Source organism: Lichenostomus cassidix, chromosome 1 (genome assembly GCF_008360975.1).
Source record: "Lichenostomus cassidix isolate B80296 chromosome 1, HeHo_3.0, whole genome shotgun sequence".
Classification (NCBI taxonomy): domain Eukaryota; kingdom Metazoa; phylum Chordata; class Aves; order Passeriformes; family Meliphagidae; genus Lichenostomus; species Lichenostomus cassidix.
The window spans coordinates 80,882,688-80,903,959 of NC_139479.1; the positions used below are offsets into that span (position 1 = coordinate 80,882,688).

At 41.9% G+C, this 21,272-nt stretch overlaps 1 protein-coding gene across 3 annotated transcripts in view; it reads left to right on the forward strand.

The window, feature by feature from the left end:
- Positions 1-21,272, forward strand: part of ME3 (malic enzyme 3) — a 117,925-nt gene that overhangs the window by 83,069 nt on the left and 13,584 nt on the right. For 2 of the 3 annotated variants that reach the window (XM_085065633.1, XM_085065636.1), the window contains exons 4-7: positions 972-1,047; positions 4,773-4,934; positions 7,900-8,003; positions 19,251-19,360. In XM_085065633.1, the coding sequence (XP_084921759.1) occupies positions 972-1,047; positions 4,773-4,934; positions 7,900-8,003; positions 19,251-19,360 (452 nt within the window). The remainder of the gene's footprint in view (positions 1-971; positions 1,048-4,772; positions 4,935-7,899; positions 8,004-19,250; positions 19,361-21,272) is intronic. The other variant, XM_085065640.1, reaches the window with a different exon arrangement.

Sequence of the window (21,272 nt, forward strand, 5' to 3'; positions counted from 1 at the left end):
AGATCAGTCAATGTAAATAATACTGTCCTGAGTATTGAAAGAATCCCTGCTAAGAATACTAATTTTGGTAACAACAGCAGAGAGGCAAAAAAAATAAGCCACAAATCTAAAACATGTTTCAAAAAGGATGTCTTTCAGCTCCTAATGTTATTTAAAAAGAAGGCACTTTTGTTTAAACCCTGAAGACCTTTGCATTGAGAAGTGATTAACCTCAGTGCAATCAGCTATGTTATTGTCCACATAATCACTTCATACTGAAGTTACATCCAAGCATTTAATCTTCTGTTTCTTTCTAATCTTCTCATAATTTTCCTTTATTTTCATTTGGTGAATGTCAAAAACTGCAATCACATATTCCTGGGAAAAAAACCCCACTGTTACAAGGGCAGGTTTGGTTTGATCAAAGCAAATGCCATGGCAAATATTGATCCAGTTGGATCCAACTGGAGTTCTGTGGACTAGAGAGGGGACCCAAAATATCTAGCTCTGGAGTAGCCATCCCCATCATTAACACTGGTAGCTGTGTGAGAAGGATCATGCTTTCAGTATTTGGATAGCCAGGAGCTATAAGCTCCTCAAGAAAAGATGTGTGACAAGGCTTACGGTAAAACCATCAGCCTCCACTGAGTTTATCAAAATTGCTTTAAGTAGAAAACTCTTTTGCTCTAAGGCAGAGTTTGCTCCCCAAAGCAAAGATGTTTCACAGGTGCTAAATGTGCAACCCCAACGGCTGCTAAGTGAAGTTACCATTAAGGATCTTGAGCCTTTTGGTTTGAAAATGAGAATTTACGTTGCTATTAGCAGTCCCTTGAGGTCTTATTTTTGTATCAGTGAGTTGCTTGCTTTTGTTCTCAGCAGTTCATTTCCCTGCATTTTCAAGTTCACCTGTTTCCTTTTATCTTGGACTTACTAGTTTTATTACAAGGCTTATTTTTCTGCTTTCTTTCTTTCCTTTTCTTTTCCTCTCTTAGGGGATTGTTTATCACCATCCATGACAAAGGCCATATTGCAACAATGCTAAACTCTTGGCCTGAAGAAAATATTAAGGTATGTGGCATGTCTTCTGTGGACTAGGAAATCACAGGGAGTTTGGTGCAAAACTGGATATTTAGTGGCATCATTTACAGAATTGGCTATTTAAAAGGACAAGCAAAGAATGTTTCCGGAAACTTCCTCAGAGAATTTGCAGGCTGGACTGAAAATTTCAGCTTATTTTTCAGCTTCAATTTCCAGTCAAAGTGGGACTTCTGGGACTCTGTCATGTATGTATACATCAAGAGCAACTTTTTCAGACGTAGCAGGATCTTGGTCACTAAAAAAAAGTGCATGATAATAAATTTGTACAGAATAGGGGCTCTAGTGGAAAAGTAGGAAATATCTTTTGAAGAATTGTGTGGCTAACTTGTACAAAAGCTCTTTAATATCTATGTAACCAACATGCTTGTAGGACTCCTTCCCAAATCCAATGAGTCATGCAGCATCAAGAACACTGGCAATGCTGCAAATCATGTTTGATATCCAGCAGCTGAAATTACTGATGCCCCACCCAAAAAGTGTTCTTGTGAAGTGTTTTTCACTAGAGCTTGGGGCTGGGCAAGTCCCTGGCATGAAATAAAGTCAACACTTAAGACAGGTCTTGTCAGTCACCTCACCTTCTTCTGTCAGTCTAAAAGTACATGTTCCTGGGAATTTCCACGGCTATAGACAGAGTTTTGGTCCCCTATCAGTCATCTGCTTCTTCCAGGAACAAAGGTTTGGCAGCTGAGAAAATCTTACAAGCGTTTTCCATTCTAAGGGAAAAAAAAATAGGAAATTGAACATGTTTTCAGAAAAAGTGATCACATTCATATAAACTTATGTTTGGAACCATGGAGAAGAGAGGCAGGCTAGGTATTTTGTCCCTGCTCTGTCCAAAAAACTCAGTATTTCCATTTGTTTCTGACTCAGGACTGTGAGCAGAACTCATTATGGCTAATAGATATGTTTTTGCAGATGGGGAAACTGGCACAGAAAGATTAGAGACTGTTGTTGAAACAGCCCCTCTGGTACCCAAAACAGACCATAGGAAGGGCAATGGTCCATGAAAGAGATTCAGACTATCTACTTTCCAGGTTTGCCAGACTACAAAGGCAGCTCATTTTAGCAGTATCGCTGTCATGGACCACAGGGTTCTCTGTGTCTTTGTGCACACAATTCTCCATGCCTGAACTAGTAGGCACTGGAACACTCAAGATTTTGAGATAAGTAGGGAGGCACCTGGACTGCACCTAAGTCCCTGGAGGGACACATTTGTTTTTTTAAAGGCTGAACATCCCCACCTTTGAACACCAACCACTAAAGACAGTGGAGAAATACCTTGAGATGCTGCCCACATTTTGCTCATTAGATTTGGCTCATTAGAGCCTTGTGGCAACAGTGTTTACTGTAGAAATGGGAAATCTGGGCCAAACCCTGGATCCTCTGCCTGGAAGGGTGCTGGTGCTCTGCTTAGATTAGCAAATCCTCAGCCAAGCTCTAATGAGCCGCACCTTCAACCCTCCTGTCAAAGTTGGGCTGCCCCGAAAGAATCATAGTACCAGAAGCAGAATAAGTGAGAAGAAAACATTTCTCAGCATACTTATGTGGGAATGTGGGGCTTTTGTGTCTCTTCCAGGATGGCTAATGAATCCTGACATGAAGAAATATTGGATTAAATGCTTGCTGTCCTCAGCAGCACCTTCCCTTGCCAATTTTCTCTCTGGTTCCTTAGTCTTGTACTCCTTTCTTCACGATGGCCCAGCTAAAGCAAAAGGAATGCAAAGAATCATACAAGATGAGTGTCATCCTGGCAGCTATGAATTCAAGCCACCTCAAAGTGAGGATGGTGTAGGAACATGTATTTTATTCTGAGACAAGTGTGCTGCTGTGCAAGCTACTGCCCTGGCTTTCCATCCTGCCTCCCCGCCCTGCATTCCCGCCCTCCTTCTGTAGGATGCTTGCCCTAGAAGTGTACTCAGGATCTTAAATTCCCATCAGGATTACTGCTGTACAGGGCTGTTCAAGATCCTTCCCATGGAGGGTTTTTTGTTGGTGCACTCAAGGCAGAGTATAAGTTCATCCTGTAGATGCTGAGCTTGTGCAGTCAGTGCAGAGAACTGGAAATGCCAGAAGCAGAACTTGCCTCTCTGCATTGCCTTGGCAGCTTGGAGATCAGCATAGTGCTCTGAATTGCTCTGCTGGGCCACATGCCTCCTACTAAGGCCCTGCTGCAAACCTGGACGGGTTAACTGGATACAGCCTACGGTCCAGTGTCATCTCAGTTAATACCAGCTGCCAGGGGACTTGGTGCCTAGTCTCATATTGTGAGTACTTCTGCAGTGCCAATGAAGAGGGAACTGAGCTTTTCAAAGAGAAATAACCCATTCATCTGTTCCCAAAACAGCTGCTGCAGAGAGCAGATGCACTCTGGAGGTTTCTGTCTCTCCCCATCAGGTGTCAAATAAGTTTAGAAACCATCTAGTTGGCTGGCGTAAACTGCACACCCAGCCTTTATACACTGATTTCACTAGAGCCATCAAGAAAATTTTTATCACAGATGGAAGTAGAAAACAGGTTCCTAATTGTTAAACCAGTAACTTTCTACCTTCAGGTAGAAGGGTCTGTCCTGCTCAGCCAGAGATTAGTGTCCTGTTTTTTGAGTTCTGATCATATGAACATGAGTGAATAAAAACATTACTTTAATGTGCTTGTGTATCAGGTGCTCACAGAAACTGTGCTCTTTTTTGGGGTGTTTTTCAAATCCAAAGAGTCACAAACAAACATTAATCCGGTTTCCCCTGTCTGTTATAAAAAGCAATATCCCATGCTGTATTTTCTGTTCTGATTCATTTTTCAGTGTTGTCTTGAGGAGCTTTGGTAACTATAGAGTGCTGCAGCAAATCTCAGGCTGAAGAACTTTTCTTTCTGATGAATATCTGAGAGCTGTTGAGAGGTATTTAGGTTTGCCTGAGAACACTTATTTGTTTGGATGAAAGGTGATCAGTGCTCCAGAGAAATATCTTGATTCATTAGAACTTTTTTTTTAATATTCTCTGCATATTTTGAACATTAACTCCTTGTCAGGAGTTAATTATGTATATATATATAATTTCAGGATAAACCTGTAGCAGTGCATATGCTCACTGCTTTCCCTATTCCCTTTACTGCCTTTTAATCCCAATTGCATCCTCTGGGTGTGGTAACAAAGTGAGCGCACACCCAAAACCAGATGGAGCCCACCCAAAAGGAGACATTCTCATTGCTAACACTTCACATTGACTCAGAAGGAAAAGCAAATAGGAAAATGTTCAAATATGTGCATAGTTTATGTTGAATAAGAAAGGACACTGAAATTTGTTTCTTCCACAGATGAAGTTCCTAAACACACTTTTTTCTTCTAGAGAAAGAAATGAAAAAATCAAGGCCGGATCTCATTTGGGTTGCTTCTTGTAGTACAGTTAGGGATGCACAAAAAGCCATGCTGGTTGGGCTCTGCTACAGTGAACTGAAGTATTTTCTGGCAGAGCTGCTATTGTCCCACACTGTGAGCTGCTGTCTGTCAACCACACTTTCTCTGCCCCCAAAAATGAGCAGCCCTCTGTTTTTAACAGCTAGCTAACATGGTGTCATGGAGAAGGAGCAAATATCTGTTGCACAATGCAGCTGGAAAGTGGCATCAGTGTGGAAACAGTGGAGCTGGTTTTGCTTCTAGAGCCTTGGCAACCCCATATAACAATCTCTTTTGATCCTCCTAGGCTATCGTGGTGACAGATGGAGAGAGGATTCTTGGTTTAGGAGATCTAGGAAGTTACGGCATGGGTATCCCAGTTGGAAAGCTTGCTTTGTACACAGCCTGTGGTGGAGTTCACCCACAACAATGTCTCCCTGTCCTGCTGGATGTTGGCACAGACAATGAGGTAAGACAATTTTTCATAAATCTGACATGGGGAGAGAAATCAAGATTTATGCTTAACTGAGGCCAGTTCCCTAAATGTGGAGACAAAGCTGGAGACATCCAAGATGAGATGATGGCTAGACCAGCACTGCAGGAAAGCGGGAAGGTTTAATTCCTGTTTGATGCATGAGAATGTTTTGTTCTTACAGGGGACTGAAACAAATGTTAAATAGACTCACAGTCCCCTGGTGAGGAGACTCAGAGTTGGAGCTGACTGCTCAGCTCCACCTTTCAGCATGGCAAGGTAAGTTGACAGGTTTCATACAGGAAGTCCCAGAATTATTCTTCCTCTGGTAATTGTGAGTAAATAGGCAGATATTCGTGTCTATGTAGAGATGACTGTATTCCAGAAATGGAGAATCCCTGGTGAGTGGTTTGGGAATGATTAATATCACTGTTTTGTTAGATTGCACATGTTACTGCACATGATAACCAGGCAAGAGGACTCCATCTGTTTGCAGATTTTTGCCTTATGACTCTGGCTCAGAAAGGCCAAAGTGAAATATTTTAGCAATGCCAGAATGGACATCTGTGAGGATGTCTTTTTAAAATTAATATCCTATAGCTGTTTGTGATGGCCTGGGTTTGTCCATTTTTGTAAAATGTACTTGTGCTTCACATGACCCCAAGTAAAGCAAACACACATTTCTTGAGGGAAATAACAAATCTGGGGTATTAGAGCAGTGTATAAAGATAAATTAATGCTGACATTTTCAGGACATGCTGATGCTCATTGGACAGCTAGATTTTCTGCACCTTTTTGAGTCCTGCCCCAAGTCTCCCACCCTGGGCACTTGAAAAGAATGAAAGAATGCAAAATCAGTGCCCATAGATGACATCTGAGAGTCTCAATTACCTCTTTGGTCTCTGGTCCCAGGATTATGTTACCCCTTTTGCACAGCAGCCTGTCATGGACTTGTGGAATATAGGGTGTGCTCATCTCAGCCTGATTCATGGTCTTGCCTGAAAAGGGAGAGCTTTGAGTTTGCACCCACTGAGGCTAAAGCAGGAGCCTCACTTCTCAGTCTCTCACTTCTTGCAGTTTCCAGTCAACAGAGCATTGTACTTGACTTTGTGTCCTTCACCTCTTCCTTCTCCATGCTGATCTGCACACCACCAGTGCTTTGAGCCTCCAAGCTGGAGTTTCCCCCAGAGGGACCCGGGTGAAAGTGCTTCCCTTCCCATGGCAAGCTTCTGATCATGCATCTCCATCTGTTTCTGTCTCAGCAGACAGGGGACACTAAAATCCAAAGTGGCACCAATGATTTTTAGGCCTCTCCAAGGGTTAGATGGCATCAGAAAAAGGGACTTACAGAATCAGTCTTTGACCCTTGTTTTCTGCCCAAGATTAGATGTAATTTATGTGTCCAGGAACCTCTCTGTGAAGGCCATTTCCACATCAAGGATTGAGAAAGAGAAGCTGCTGTTTTCCAGCAATATGAACAGTGTATTTCCTCACAATATAAACAATTTGTTTGCTTATTTATTTAATAGCTTTCTCATGTGCATAAACCCAGATTAAATGAACCCTAAGCACAACCTAGGAGCATCCCTCCCCACAAGTAAACTCATTAATCAGTGCATAAATAAGGTACCTCTTATAGGCATTCATCCAGTTCATCTCTGCCCATTGAGATGAGGTTTATTATCATCTCTGCCTAATAAAAGCTGGTGAGCTAAGGGTGACTGTGTTGCTAACACATGAACCTCATATAAAATGCAGTAAATACAGCAGTCATGTTATATTTTTAGCATCAGTTGCCAGCTTGTCTTTCTGACAGGCCATAATACTTCATGTACACTTTCAGCAAATCAATCTTTTCTCAGAGCTTGGCATTTCTCAGCTTGTCTGTGGCAGAATTTTGTACTCCATGAACAGGCTGCAGAGCACACAGTGCTGTAGGAGCAATCAGTGAAGTAATTCAAATGGGTCTCCTTTCTGTTTTGCAGTCCTGAAGAGCCCAAATGAATCAAACTCAGAGGAAAACCTCTTTCATCTTTCCTTCTAAGAGAAAACAGCTGTGGCTGTAAAAACAGATCTGATATTAGCATACCTGCCAATATTTAGGGCCATATGGCTGCAGGACAATAGGCTTTGAGATGGCTCATCCCCCCCTCATGTGGATGGTTCAGTTCCTGAAATTGGAAGGGAAGTAAACTTCCTTTACAGTGACTCACAGAGGTGTTAGTCCACCTCTCACCTGCCAGTGTTTGTCCTGTACTTTTCCCCAAAATATATGCTATTTTCATGCTGACCCAGTCCTTTTTAGGTGGCTTATGGATCCTGACTCAACACCTGCTGGATTGGTTGGAGGAATGGCCTGGTTTTATGTTCCTGTTGGGAATCAAAATATTAATTAATCTGTTGGATGAAAATACCTTGACTTTACACACGCCAGATAACTGAAGTGAGTGCTAGGCAGGTGCAGATCTTGAGAGCTTTTTGGCATTTGATCACTGATGCTGGTCAACTCTGTGCTGTCATCTAAAAGGCCTAAATGCCACATCATTTCAAGTTACATCAGGCAATCTTCATTGCACAAAGCACTGTTTATGGTCAACAGCTGTCCTTCCCTCAGTGCAAAATTAAGAACTGAATGCACAGTGAACACTCCCCACACAAGATTAGTTTTATTCACCAGGAGTGAGGCACCTTGGCAGAGAGCCTTTGGTAGAGATGTTCTGGGGATGCAGAGCTCCATTTCCTATGGCAGCCAAGAACTGTTACATCCCTCTGATTTTATTTGTGCTGAAAGATAGCCTATGGAAACCCTTTCTGCTTGGGAAAAGACGTGTGAGCTGGCCTTCACTGCATAGTAAGTTAAATTAATATGACCACATCAGACAAACTTTTTTGGTAGGCTGGGATGTAAATCTCCGTCCATCCACGGAAGAGAAGTTGTCAACAGAATTGCTTTGTGTCCTAGGCTCTCCTGAGTGATCCACTGTATATTGGACTGAAACACAAGAGGGTTCGTGGGAAACAGTACGACGAACTGATTGATGAGTTTATGCAGGCAGTTACCAACAAGTAAGTGGGGTTATATACGTGGCTCCTCTGGGCTGCTTCCATTTAAGAACAAATGTTGCAACTCCTGAAATAAACATCAGTATAATTGATCATCCAAGCAAAGGAAGGTCATTTCAATGCAAGTCTCCTGGGTGGTCTGCAAATGACTCTTTGTGCTTGAGCACTCCGTGTCAAAAATATTTGTCTCCCAAGAACTGAAGTGGGACTGACTATTTATAAGCATTTCCTATCCGCATAGGCCAGAGGTGGCAAATATATGTCCTGTGGGCTGTGTCTGGCCTCTGTCATGCATTTATGAGCCTCATTCAGCATAATCAGAACCTAAACTTCGGTTTGTTTACACTTTATAAAGGAAGTTTCTAGCTCTCACCATTGTGAAGGAAATCATCTAAATGGAAATGGCATGTTACTTCACACGGTGTAGAGTCTGCAGACTGCCTCTCTATGGCTTTGTCAAAAGCAGGAACTTCCCTGCTGGCATTTAACTCTGTGGAGTGAGAAGGCCAGGATTATAAGCATTGTCCTTTTAACAGTGGAACAGACTGCATATCTCTTACTCACTAACTGGGATAGAGGGTCTCTGATGTACCAGGGAGTTTAATATGGGAAGAGCAGAACCTCAGCCCTGTGCACCTCTGTCTGAAAAATAAAAGAAAACATTTTAAAGTCTCCATGACTATCTGGAGAAATTATCATAAGAAGGAAAGTGAGGACAATTGTTAAGGAAAAAAAGACTCATATTTGGAAAACTCCCAGCTCCTAAGCAGCTTTTTTTTTTGCCTTTCCTAAAGGCACAGATGATACTGATAAGGAGCAGCAGAGAGCTGCACTCTCTGCCTGATTGCCAAGCTGCTGCCTGTCTTTTCTTCCCAGTGAAGGAGCTATGTTTGATCCTCCCTCTGTCCGTGTCTCCAGCCAGCTGTGTGTGTGTGTTCCTGCACAAATGGGAGGGAGTGGGTGGTACATGTGTCATTAACTCGCACTTCCCTCTGTCTCCCGGGAGGTAGGAGGCACCATGACCAGTGTCTGATGACAGCACTTACCCATCCACTGAGAAGGATGTGTTTGCACAGTGTGACTGCCCAGCTGGCTGTGGGTGGAGGAAATAGGGGCAGAAATGCAGAGGACCATTCAGTCACAGCTCAACCTTCATTATATTTGATAAAGAAGCTTGACTGAAATGTCACTTGATTACATTGTAGTATTATGTTAGATGCTTCGTGCATTATCTGTGGGAAGAAATTCTTAGAGGCTAGAAAACTGGTAAAATACAACTAGGAAATCACAAGAGACTAGCAGAAAAGATTTAACAGTCATCAGGGTGGTTTGTGGGGGTTTTGTTTATTTTGATTGTAGTCACTAATTAATCCTTCAGGGAAACCTTATCCTGCTTTCTTCTGGCCAGAAGACCGGGGGCGTGTTGCAGTGTTGGCGTTGATAGAATGGGAACAATAGAATGAGAATGCAGATGATGGTCTCAGCCATCATAAATTTGGCTCTGATTTACACTTGTGGTGTTAAATGCAAAGCTCATTGCACCCACTAAAGACAATATGCCTTTTCTGTGCTTGCTGTTGGAGAGGAAGGATTGGCTGTTATTTTCCTGTGTTTAGCTTGCATTAGCTAATCTCCATGTTGAAGGAAGACCATTGAAACAATGAACTCTTATCTTGAGAGGCAATGAAGTCATGTCTAATGCTTTCATCCAAGTACTGGTAATCAAGTTCCTGGGGCCCCTGTCCCAGCTTTTCTATTTCCCTTAACCAGGATGAATTCCTTGAACACAGTAAGCCCCCCGAAAGTTCTTAGCAAAGTGGGGCTGGGAAATTCTGCTTTTCACTTCTCCATTCACATCTGTAAAATACTTGGAGATCCATTACCCTGTATTATCATCCTGACCACCAGTATACTCTAAAGCATTGTTGGGGTGTGATCCTTGTGCTCTCTGGGCTGGTGAATAATCCTGCTATCAGCCTGGGTTTGGCAAACTCATACAAAACAGGTTCATTCGGTCTCAAATTTCCACTGAAATGATTGGATTCAACCCAGTAGGAGCTCTCACTTCCATTACAAAAGGAAGCAGAAATTGTTCAGAAGGTCAAGAACATGCTGCTTTATTGTAGCCTGCTTCCACTTATGAGGCAACCTGTGAGTATGAGCTGCTGCAATGTCTTATGCAAGTCTGTAATGTCATGTGCAAATTCAGTCTGGGGAGGAACCTTAGGGTTGCCACAAATTCCTTGCAATTTGAGGGTTTCCTTTTAATCTTGATATTCATGCAGAAATTCTGTCTACTTTCTGAGGGTCCTTTAGCTTGTCATGGAAACCATTTGCCAGTTCCTCTGCAGGAGTACCTCCCACCCTGTCAAATCACTGCTGGCTCAAGAGACATTTATCACTAAAGTGGAATGTGTCAGAGCCCACAAAAAAGCCAGGGGAGTGAAGATTTAATCTTCTAATGGAATAATAATATCAAACAGATGTCAAATTTCTGTTGGTGGAGACTCATTCAGTCAGTAGAAAGTGCTTCTGGTCTCATAATATCCACCTAGTAATGAAACGAGGAGTGCACTAGAGGCTTCAGAGTTAGCAGTTGCAATATTCTGAAATAAAGTGTGGGCACCCTGGGCAACTTTAGAAAGCAAACCTGTTTTTGAAACAGCTGGATAAATTCCTGTGTTTTCCTGCTGCCTAAACCGCCGTTCATTACTCTTCCACCTAAAACATGTGAAATGACTAAGCTCTTTAACAACAGCTCTAAGCTATGCCTTTTGCTCCTCTTGGCCAGCAAGTACATGCAAAACTTGGCACATTGAGCCTACCTGTGTCTCAATGAAGCAGCCTGAGAAATTGCTGTTTTCTCACAGTGAGCAGCAATATGCTTCACATGGGAAAATGCACTGCTTCCGTTTTCCCTCTGCTCAGTTACTGTGGCAAAGGACAAGTCAGTCTTAACCTGGTACACTTCTTAAGTGTGAAATAAGCATTCACCTAAAGCATCCAAGAATGATTGCAATAATAATAATAATAATTTATTATTATTATTAATACTTATATTGATATTAATATTAATTAACCTCTGAATTTCTGGGGCTTGACTATCTGATCAAATTACTCCTTCTGTAACTTTCATCATGAAGCTACAACACAGCTTGGTGGCTCCAATGGGCCAGACATACCAATGGATGGCCTGTCCAGAACTCCAGCCTCCATTTTGAGCTCTAGCCTCAGTCACTGGCTGGCAGATGTGGAACTTGCAGCCTGAGACTCTACAAGGTGCAGTTCCCCACGCCAGCAAACCGTGTCGCAGAAGCCTCATTAACCTGTCACAACTTCACTCCCCTTTCCTTTCCCATCAGTGCTTATTAACAGAGTGACCAGGGGAATGAGCTTTCTGTCAGCCTGGGCCATAAGGCAGAGCACAGAAGGCATCAGGAAATCGAGTGTTCCATTTCTCAAGTGGGAAAAGAAAGACAGTACCTCTGCTGAGTTTATTTTTCCTTGTGTTTGTTCCATACCTGATTTCTCTTTGCCTAATGCCTTCCCAGTGCTTTTACCCACAAAATTACCGAGTCAGGCTCTCCAACAATCAGAACCTTTTTGAAAAGAAACCACCTGTGTTTCAGCAGGGTCATGGATCACAAATCCACCAGCACCTTTCAGAAACAAAATCACCAGTACAGGTCCCTGCATGTTATTTCTTCACATGCTCTAGTTAACTTGACTAATTGATCCTGAAAGATAAGACTTAGGTTTCTAGGCATTGATAGGCTTCAAAAAGCCCTTGCATACACTGCTAACACCCAAAGTCACTCCCCAGCACCTGTGTGTGTTAGGAGTCCTGCACACCATCACTAGTGCCCTGGCAGGGCTGGTCATGTAGAACAGCTCCAGCCCTCATGGGAATACAAGGTGGATATTCTCCTTGCCCATCTGCCCCAGTTACCATGGCCAGAGGGACTCTGACACCATTCATGAGGGAGAAGTGAAGGCAATGGGAAGAGCCACCCCAGCTGTGCAATATCCCAGCTTGATGTGGGATAAGATCATCAGCCAGCATTTGTAATCTGCGTTAAGACACTGGATGATATTTTAAGTCAAGGAACAATATTTAGGTTTCATTAGCTTGATTTTCTGCTGCTGAGGAATGATTGAGCTCCAGATGTGCTGCTAAGGATCACTTTAGCTTTTATTACCTTGAGTTCAAATTCTTTGGTGTAACACAGTTACAGATGTCACAAAGCCCTCTGCTCTAGGCTTTCTGTCTGAGCTTTTCCACCTGTGCCAGATTTACCACAGCAGATTCAGAAAGATGCAGCTGGAGAAGCTCTTTTTGTGCAGAAGGCACAGGGTGAGGCTCTGTTCCTGGTTGTGTGCCAGAGGGCAGCTCAAGGCTACACCTGAGGGTCAGCACTAATATGGTTCCATCTGCTGCTTATGCTCTGCTCCTGAGAAGCCTTGTAGCTCCAGCTGCAGCCCTTCATCAAACCAACTGCTAGCAGAATGATGTCATTTTGCATAAAAACACTAGCACTAGAATGGCCATAGCAGCCATTAGTGCTGGTCTTACTGCTTGGAAGTCATAAGATAGGATGTGCAAAATGGTTGTTTGGAGTTTTTTCCTTCTGTAAAGAATATAATGAAAGTTGACTATGAACTTTCAAGGGAGTTTTTTCCCAAGAACTTTGTAATCAGTCTTAATTTCATCTTGCCCCTTATCCTGTTTCTAACCGTAGCTCATAGCAGATGCCCAGGCATATGACTGAGAATAGCAATCCTTAGCATATCCCCCAGTTTCCAAAAATGTACAATTCTGGGATCTCCTGATATCTGTGTGCTTCAAAGGTCACTTTTATTGATGCAGCAGTCATTGAATCCACAGCAGGCTCTGTGCCTCAGAGTGTGGTAGCTATGCTTATGTTGACAGAAACCCAGTGAGACTCCTAACCAATGTTAAGAATTGTCTGTAGCCTAGGATGATGGTGAGGCAGGCAGCAGGTCCTGTTGGGTTTGTGATGCAGCTCCCTAGCATGGGATTTCTAAACCCAGGACCCAGAGTTCCTAATTTTGTATTGGCTCTAAGGTCTCCCTGGAGCCTTCTCTTCTCCAGGCTGAACAACCCCAGCTCCCTCAGCCTGTCTTCAACAGGAGAGGTTCTCCAGCCCTCTGATCATCTTCATGGCCTCCTCTGGACCTGCTCCAACACATCCACATCCTTCTTGTGTTGGAGGCCCCAGAGATGGATGCTGGATCCAAGATGGGTCTCATGAGGGACAGAATCCCCTCCCTCTCCCTGCTGCCCACACAGTTGCGTTCTGGGCTGGGAGAGCACACTGTTGGCTCATGTTCAGTTCTCCATCCAGCAATACCTGCAAGTCCTTCTCCACTAGCCTGTGGCCAGGAATTGTATGGCAGAGTACTGCTGGTCTGACCAGAAGTCTGCCAAGTATCATACTAACAATTTAATGGTAAGATTGGCCTCAGGACACCAGACAGACTCAGGTTCTAGTGTTGTTTTACTTGCTTGAGTGGACTTTGTTTTTCCAGTCCTAGATGCCTATCACTTGCCAAGCATGATATTTTTCTGATGATGGGCTTCTTTACAGAAAATTTAGTTTTATTGGAAATCAGAATTTTGGTTGCTGATGTTTCAAGCATCAATAAGATGATGACACAGGCAAGGACAATTTGTTTCTTCTCTGCCTGGCTTTATCTAAGACTATGAAAAGGAATTGGAGCTCCTCAAAGCAAATTCCTTGCGTCATGAATAGCTCAAAGCAGTGCTATAAAATCTTAAATTCAGACAAAGACTGGAACTTCCTTCTTGTGATTCTTTCCGTAAAGGAACTGGATCTTGCAAATACATTTTTTTCATACATGTAGGAAAGTATTCTACTCCCTCCTCATTGTCAAAAAAACATGCCTTTTTGATCCTGGTCATCAAAGGCATTGCACAGGTCCTCAGGCCACCCTTAAAGTACTGACTTGGGAAGTTTTGGTCAGATGCTTCTTAAATGATAACTGCTGCCTCATGAATTTTTTCCTCTCTGACCTCATGGCTTATAATGAGTCTGGATGAACTCAAAGAGGTACATACAAATGAGGATGAAAGAAAAAGGTTGCATTATGAGATTATTTAGGCAACTGAGAAGTCTCTTGAAGAAAGGAGCTAAAAGCAATGTCATCAGGAAAGCATCTGCCTTCTTTTCTGGGATTTATGCTCTCTTCCACCACTTGTGCCAAGTGGTCATCCAAGAGAAATGTGTATCATCCTCTGCAGGGGATCCAGAATTTGCTAACAGCATCCTTCCTCTTAGCACATCCCAGGGGTTCTGTGTAGGTCCAGGTCAATAGTAACAGTACTAGAACAACAGCACAGCAATAAACAAAGCATGAATCCTATGTTTGTGTGTTTCCCAGGAAATTGGATCACTTCTTAATAAAGATTTTCAGGTGATAATTTTTACAATAGACTTGTATACTTGTAATATTATATGTGTTTACCTCCTAGAGTCATCCTTCATTAGGGTGACTGTACTATTATTTTAATCAATAGTATATTGTTTCATTGAAAGTACTGTTTGTACAAGATTTGCTCTGCAAAGGCTGGAGATTGGACTAAAATGAGTGCATGGGACCATTCTTAAAGCATTTCCCAGTAAGGCTATTTTCATAAGAAGATTTGTACAAGGTATCAGAGCCAGAATTTGGGTCATAATTATTTATGGCACAAAACCACAAAATAAGCAAACTCATGAGACAGCAATGTAATCTTTGCCACAGAAGACCAGTGAATTTTTTTGGACAAGAAAGAACCAACAAAGTATATCTTTTTGTTTCCAATTCTACAAAATGGGTAAATTAATTCCAGAGGTGGCAGAGAACAGAATCCCCAGATGGTGGTCTGGCAGCCAACAGGAGACATGGTGACAGTATTAAATAATGACTCTTTTAGTGTAACCAGTTACAAGTTTCAGCATGTCTGAATTGTTTCAAAAACACCTCTGTCCAAGCATCCTTTTTGACAGCCTACAAATGTAAGAATGACTCATGCTGAGGGGAAAGCTCCAGTTCCACAAGGACACATGGAACTGCAGAGATCCCATGAAATGCACACTGCAGTGTGCCCAAAAGGAATGGGAACACTTTGAACACAAAATCATTCAAAAAGTACAATCCTCCTGTTTTGAAAAGGAGAGAAAGAACTGGGGAATGGAAGAAACTACACTGGATAGTGGCACTTGCTATGTTTCAATGTACCTTGTCAGAGTGAAACCCTGATAGTCTACATTTGAGCTTTTCTTTTAGATGAAGGCAGTCAGATCCTGGCTGTTTAACTACTCATTTCCCAGATGCCGAGGAGATGATAGAATGCCCTAGAGAAGATGAGTCATTGACAGTCAGGATGAGATTGCTGGAGAGAGCCAACCTTAGCTGGCTATGCCTTTCCTGAACTGGAAAACATTCAGTCCTGATGTGACCTGCTGATCTTGGCTTCCAAATCTCCTTCAGGCTCTCAGCTGAAAGTTAGGAGATGAGTCACATGGATCGGTGGAGGAATCTATGAGAACTGACAACAAGCCAAGCAGACTGACCTCAGGAGTCTCCTCCTATCACAACAGTTTGCAAGATCTCTCTGCAGGACCAGCACCAATTCTAGCTGCAAATTTAAGAATATTTAAATGTCTCTGAGGGGGTCTTCAGAGATCTTTGTTCAAATCCTCACTTTACAATCAGGTTTTCTGCTAAAAGGCATCCTGCACCTATAGACAGCACATATATGAGTACCTACTGGGACTGCATTCATATCAGATGTCACAGGTTAAACAGCAAAATTTCTTACCTGGTTCAACAAAAGCAGACCTCATTAAAAATGTTTCTTCTGAAGGAATTAATTAATTTTGGGTTCTTAGTGGGAAATACAATGTTTCCAATGAATCACAATTTTGCAAAATCAGTTTTGTCAAAATCCAGTTTTCATTTTAAAAACATCATGATGGGTGAAGACTGGCCAGTATAATTTACTTCATCCTCAAGTATTTCTAGTTTTGCTGACAGGGGACCACTTGGATACTGTACACAAGGGATGGAGCAGGGCAACTTCTGCAGAGGTCAGCAAAGAAATTGCAAACGTTGAAGGGAAGCATAGCATTGCAGTGGAAGGGTGATAAGCCAGTGCATGACATTTATTTAAGATCTTCCCAACCAGATCTTCCTGATTGTGATTATTATATAATACTAGATTATCTCTCCTAATTTAGGTGTCTAAAGTTAAATATCTAAATTAAAGTTGATCGTCCTAAAGTATGTCTTCACAGAGAGTGAAGAAAGAAGCATCTCCAGAGATAGCTACTTCCATTTTCCACTTAGACTAGTTCAAAGAAGTTGCTGTTGGATGTGCCCTTTCTGTCTGTGGTCTGAGATACACAATCAACTTTTAGATGTGTAAAATTAGTGGAAGAAATCCATTCTGCACTACATTTTATTGGCTGAATTCCAGTACACAGAGCAGCTCTCAGGACACCCTTTCCCCTTCTCAGGACACTCTTTCCCTTTCCCTTGGTGGAGAAGTAGTATTCTCCACCTTCTTACCTGACCTGTTCTTTTTCTTAGCATTGTTGCACGTTAAAAGACTTCTGTGCTCCAGTCCCAAGATGACTATATTTTACTTTTGGATGCTACCCAAACATTCTTTGTACAGTGCTCTGAATTCCTTTGGGATGAAAGGAATTACACAGATATCAAGAAGCTATGCTGTTCTGTGCAGTGGGGGAGGCAGAGTGCAACTGATGCATCATGTTGATGCTTACAAGGATCTTACTGCACATGCTTTGCTCAAACTCCTTGCTAGGTTTATCCTTAGCCTGCTCTGATCACCCTATGATTGATAGAGTATTGCACACAGTGGCCAAAGTATCGCAGGAAAAAGCAGTGAGATTAACTGGAGGATTTCTATGACAACTCAGTAAATCAGCTGCCTAACTGTTTAATTTCAGTGATTTAGAGTAGCACAAGTTCTTCAAATTTCTCTCAAAACCTCAGTAAGGTGAGTAGCCCTGGAGGACTAAGATCATCATCTGAGATTCCCATCTTTAACTGTGAGTCTGAAATACTTGGTTCTTTCATTCAAAGCACCCAGTCATCAGGTCTTACCATGACCAATTTGTGGTCTTTACTATTGAAAACTTTACTTCTCACATTATGCAAAGGCTCACATAAGCTCAAAAATTGAGTTCACACTTTAAAAAGCTCGGTGGACATATTGCAGGGGAAAGAAAACAGACTTAAAAAAATACCTTATTGAGAAGAGCTTGCATTGCAGCACTGTCCTGTCATACTGAGGTGCAGAAAGAGAAAGGAAGTGTTTATGGGCCACCATACTTCTCTTGTGCTCTGCTTAATAAACAGGGATCAAAGACAAAAATAGAAGTAACTTGTGCACTGTCCCATGCTACAGACCACAAATGTGAAGTGAGGAAAGAATTCACAGAGCTGCTCACACGTACATTAACACTGGCTGAGATCATTGATTTTGTTAAGCAAGTCAGTAATGTTACCTCCTTGGTGACACCAATAAATAAGAATAGTGTTAGAGAAATAGTTCCTATAGCAACAGAAGTTGCATAAAGATTGGCTAATTATTTGCTGTGCGATATTAGCAGATGTTCTGGATGCTGTGTCATCTCCCTCTTAGCCATGTTTTCCTTACACATTCAAATGATGAATAAGAGGAACATCCATTAGTAAACCAGTCTTTAACCAGAGCAGGTTGGTCAAAGCCCCATCTACCCCTACACTGAATGTTACCAGGGATGGGGTATCCATCACCTCTGTGGGCAACCTGCATCAGTCTTTAACCACTCTCGTTATAAAAACTTTTTCTTTATATGTAGTTTGAATTTACCATCTTAGTTTAAAACCATTACCCCTCTGTCCCCATTGTGGTCCTTTTCTAAAACGAAACACAGAAAATGGGATACAAGTGTTAGAGCCAGCCCTTGTCCCTTTTTGAGACCAGGGGATTTATCAAACAAGAATTTCTCATGACGGAAAAACAAAGGAGCACAATGCATGTGCTTATCATTGTCTTCTTACTGACAGATATACTTGAAGTGGAAAATAATAATAATAAAAAATTCAAGGCCCTTCTAGGAGAGCCTGACTACCCACACTGTGAGTGCCATGAAAAGACCTTTTCACAACAGGAGCCACAGTTCTCAAATGAAGCATGTTTTATCCAGTATCAATTTCTAGGCTAAAGCAGGGGTGTTCTGCCTCAGATTTCAGTGCAAGGGAGGAAAGTCTGAATAGGAGACATGTAAGGTGATGCTACCTCTAACAAAGTGCTGCTATTTATAGCCCCTTCACCTGCCTGCAGCCCAGAGGTTGCTGGTAGTTGCATTGCTCATTCCCTAAGCTTCTCTCACTGCCCTATCACATTGATGTGTGAGAAATGAGTACTTATGGCCCTTTTAGATCTTATTTACGAAGCTTTAATGCAGCCTAGAGTCATACAAACTGCTGAATATGTATAGATATGGAGCAGTCTGAATATTACCCAGTTTATACTCTGGTCATATTTGCCCTTGAAATTGCTTGAAATTACTGGACAATTATGGAAAGTTTGCAATTATCTCCTGCCTTTTCACTCTACAGGTCACTAGCTGTCATTGCTTGTTGGTTTCCTGCTACACAACTCAGTGGAGAGAAACGTTCCCAAAGCACAGAAGTGTGGCTGTGAAATCACACCATGAACCGCTCCGTCCCACTGTGAAACATTCACACCATGGGTTCCTACAAGCAGATTTTTTCTCATCTCTTGGCCACCTACATTTGAAGTGGGCCCTTGGTGGTGTCCCCTTTGCAGTCAGATTTGCTTTATTACTTTGGGGCAGTTGCAATAGAAAGAGAATCTCCTTTTCTTTGAGAAGCTCCTCTGCAAATATACCACTGAAAATTCCTCATATCAAAAGTCCAAAGATATATATATATATATAGGTATATAAGTATACTATGAAGAACCCATTTGAATTATAAATACAATTTATTCCTGGTGACTCCACATTTCTGTATATGTGGACCTTGGGATGGATGTGATCCTATTTGCTGTTACTGTGCTGCATTTCTCTGATGGTATTTTATTTCTGCACTAGAGTCCCTAGCTACATTGTCTTGGTAAAAGGTGCAAATCTTGTCCTGTGTGATGTAAATATATGTATCCATTTTAAATTGCCCTTTAACTTGCAGGTATGGCATGAATTGTCTGATCCAGTTTGAAGATTTTGCCAATGCTAATGCTTTTCGGCTCCTCGATAAATACCGCAATAGATACTGTACATTCAATGATGATATTCAAGGTAAGTACTGCTAGAAAAATAAAATTTAACTTTCACCTTGTCATTAGAAGAGGTGGTTAATATCACACGACTATTTATTATACAGTAGCCAGATGTCTGAAAAATTTTAGAGTTTACACATAAGCATTAAAATATACAAAAAAAAGACAGCCATCTGAATTGAAAAGTGAGTGTCCATTGTTTTTAGGAATTTAGATGTTCATAGTAGAAATGTTCAAGGGAGAAAACAGATCATGTGCTTTAGATTATCCAGGTAACTTAGAGAGTTCCAATAATTTTCTATAATTTAGCTAAAACAATGATGACGTTTTAACAGTTATGCAAGGCTTTCCATTTCCATGAGCCAGGTGGTCATTAGCTGATCCAGGCATTTTCCCTCTATTGTTACACTCTTTACTAAACGCACAAAAATAAAGGTAAACGAACTTCTTTTCTCTCCGTGGATGCTAGCTCTGCAGTAATCTGAGAACAGATCTGTTCTCCCCTAGCATGGTTAACATAACTCTTCCAGTGTCAAAGAGAAGTGACAGCAGCAAAGCTGGGCTTAAAACCTGCATGTGTTCCAGGCCCTGAGAGGGTCAGCAGTCAGCAGGATTGCTCAATGCCCAGAGGGAAGCAATCTGCATCCCAGTCTGATGCTGACTTTACTTTAAACAATTGGAAGGGCTGTTTGCCCATTTGACAGGCACAGGATCTTCCCAAGCGTCTACAATCAACCAGTTCTCCTCTGAGTTCCTTCATCTCTTCTTTTGTCTAGTCCTGCTTGAAACATGCAGAAATTTCCAATGTTTGATTTAATTATTTGCAGCCAGTTGGGCTTATCCTCACTTGTACTTGAAAGAGACTGAAAGAAACATCAGTGTTATTTTTCACACAATGATGGTTCTTTTGTGAGCAGACTTTCCAGTGCTATTTCTGCATCTGCTGCTTATCTAACAATATTTGGCAATGTGTGTAGCAGCTTCTTCCTATCTGACACAAGGAGTAACATCCTGGTTTGGGGAAGTATGATTGGTGTCATGGGATGCATGGACCTGCTCAAAGACATTTTTTGGAGAGGGTTTAGAAGCAGAGAAGCTAAAGGCATTTCAGGGAAGGGCAGATGGATACTCCTGTACAAGATAACTCATCAGGTGTTCTTGCCACCCCAAAAAACTTTCAGTGGAGAGAGAAGCGTGGAAAAAGAAAACCCAGGAGATACATTTTTGAATTGAAGTATTGAATGGAGGAACCAAGCACTCAGACTTTTCTGAAGATGGACAGATGAAGCCCATAATAAGAAGCCAATGTTGTAAAGATTTCTTTTGGATTAGATGCTCTCTCTGAGAGTGGAAGGGGACTCAGCAGTCAAAAAGAGGCCAGGTGATGTGGCAAATCACACATCAGGGGCCTAGATGTAGGTTTTCATGACAGAACTAGAGTGAATGGCAAAGGTTTCTTGGTGAATTGGAAAGGTTTCTTTCATAATAGAGAGAAGAAAAGGAGACTATTAAAGCTAGATTGAAGATTCTGAGTGGGAAGCAGGAGATTATTTTTTATAGTTTTCTTTTGGCCATAGGTCACAGCTGAATGCCTCAGACAGTTCCTGGTAATGACTGCTAGAGGAGCAAACCACATCCAGGAGGATGCTGTAAAACAGTATTGTCATAAAATGGACCTTATCCCCAGTTAGATGCATGTCACAGTGCATGGGAGATGTCAAGTCCCCAGAAAATTCTTTTGAGTCCTGCCTATTGAAACAGTAGGATTTTACCTCTTTGTAATAAAACATTTTTGCATTCTCAAATAAAGTATTTTGTTGGCAGTAGTTTCTCAGTAGTAGATGAGTAAAGAAATCCTGCTGATCTTTTGCACAACAAGCAATGAATCGAAGGAAGCAAGCCACTGTTTTAGGCTTTTTTATGAAGCTGTC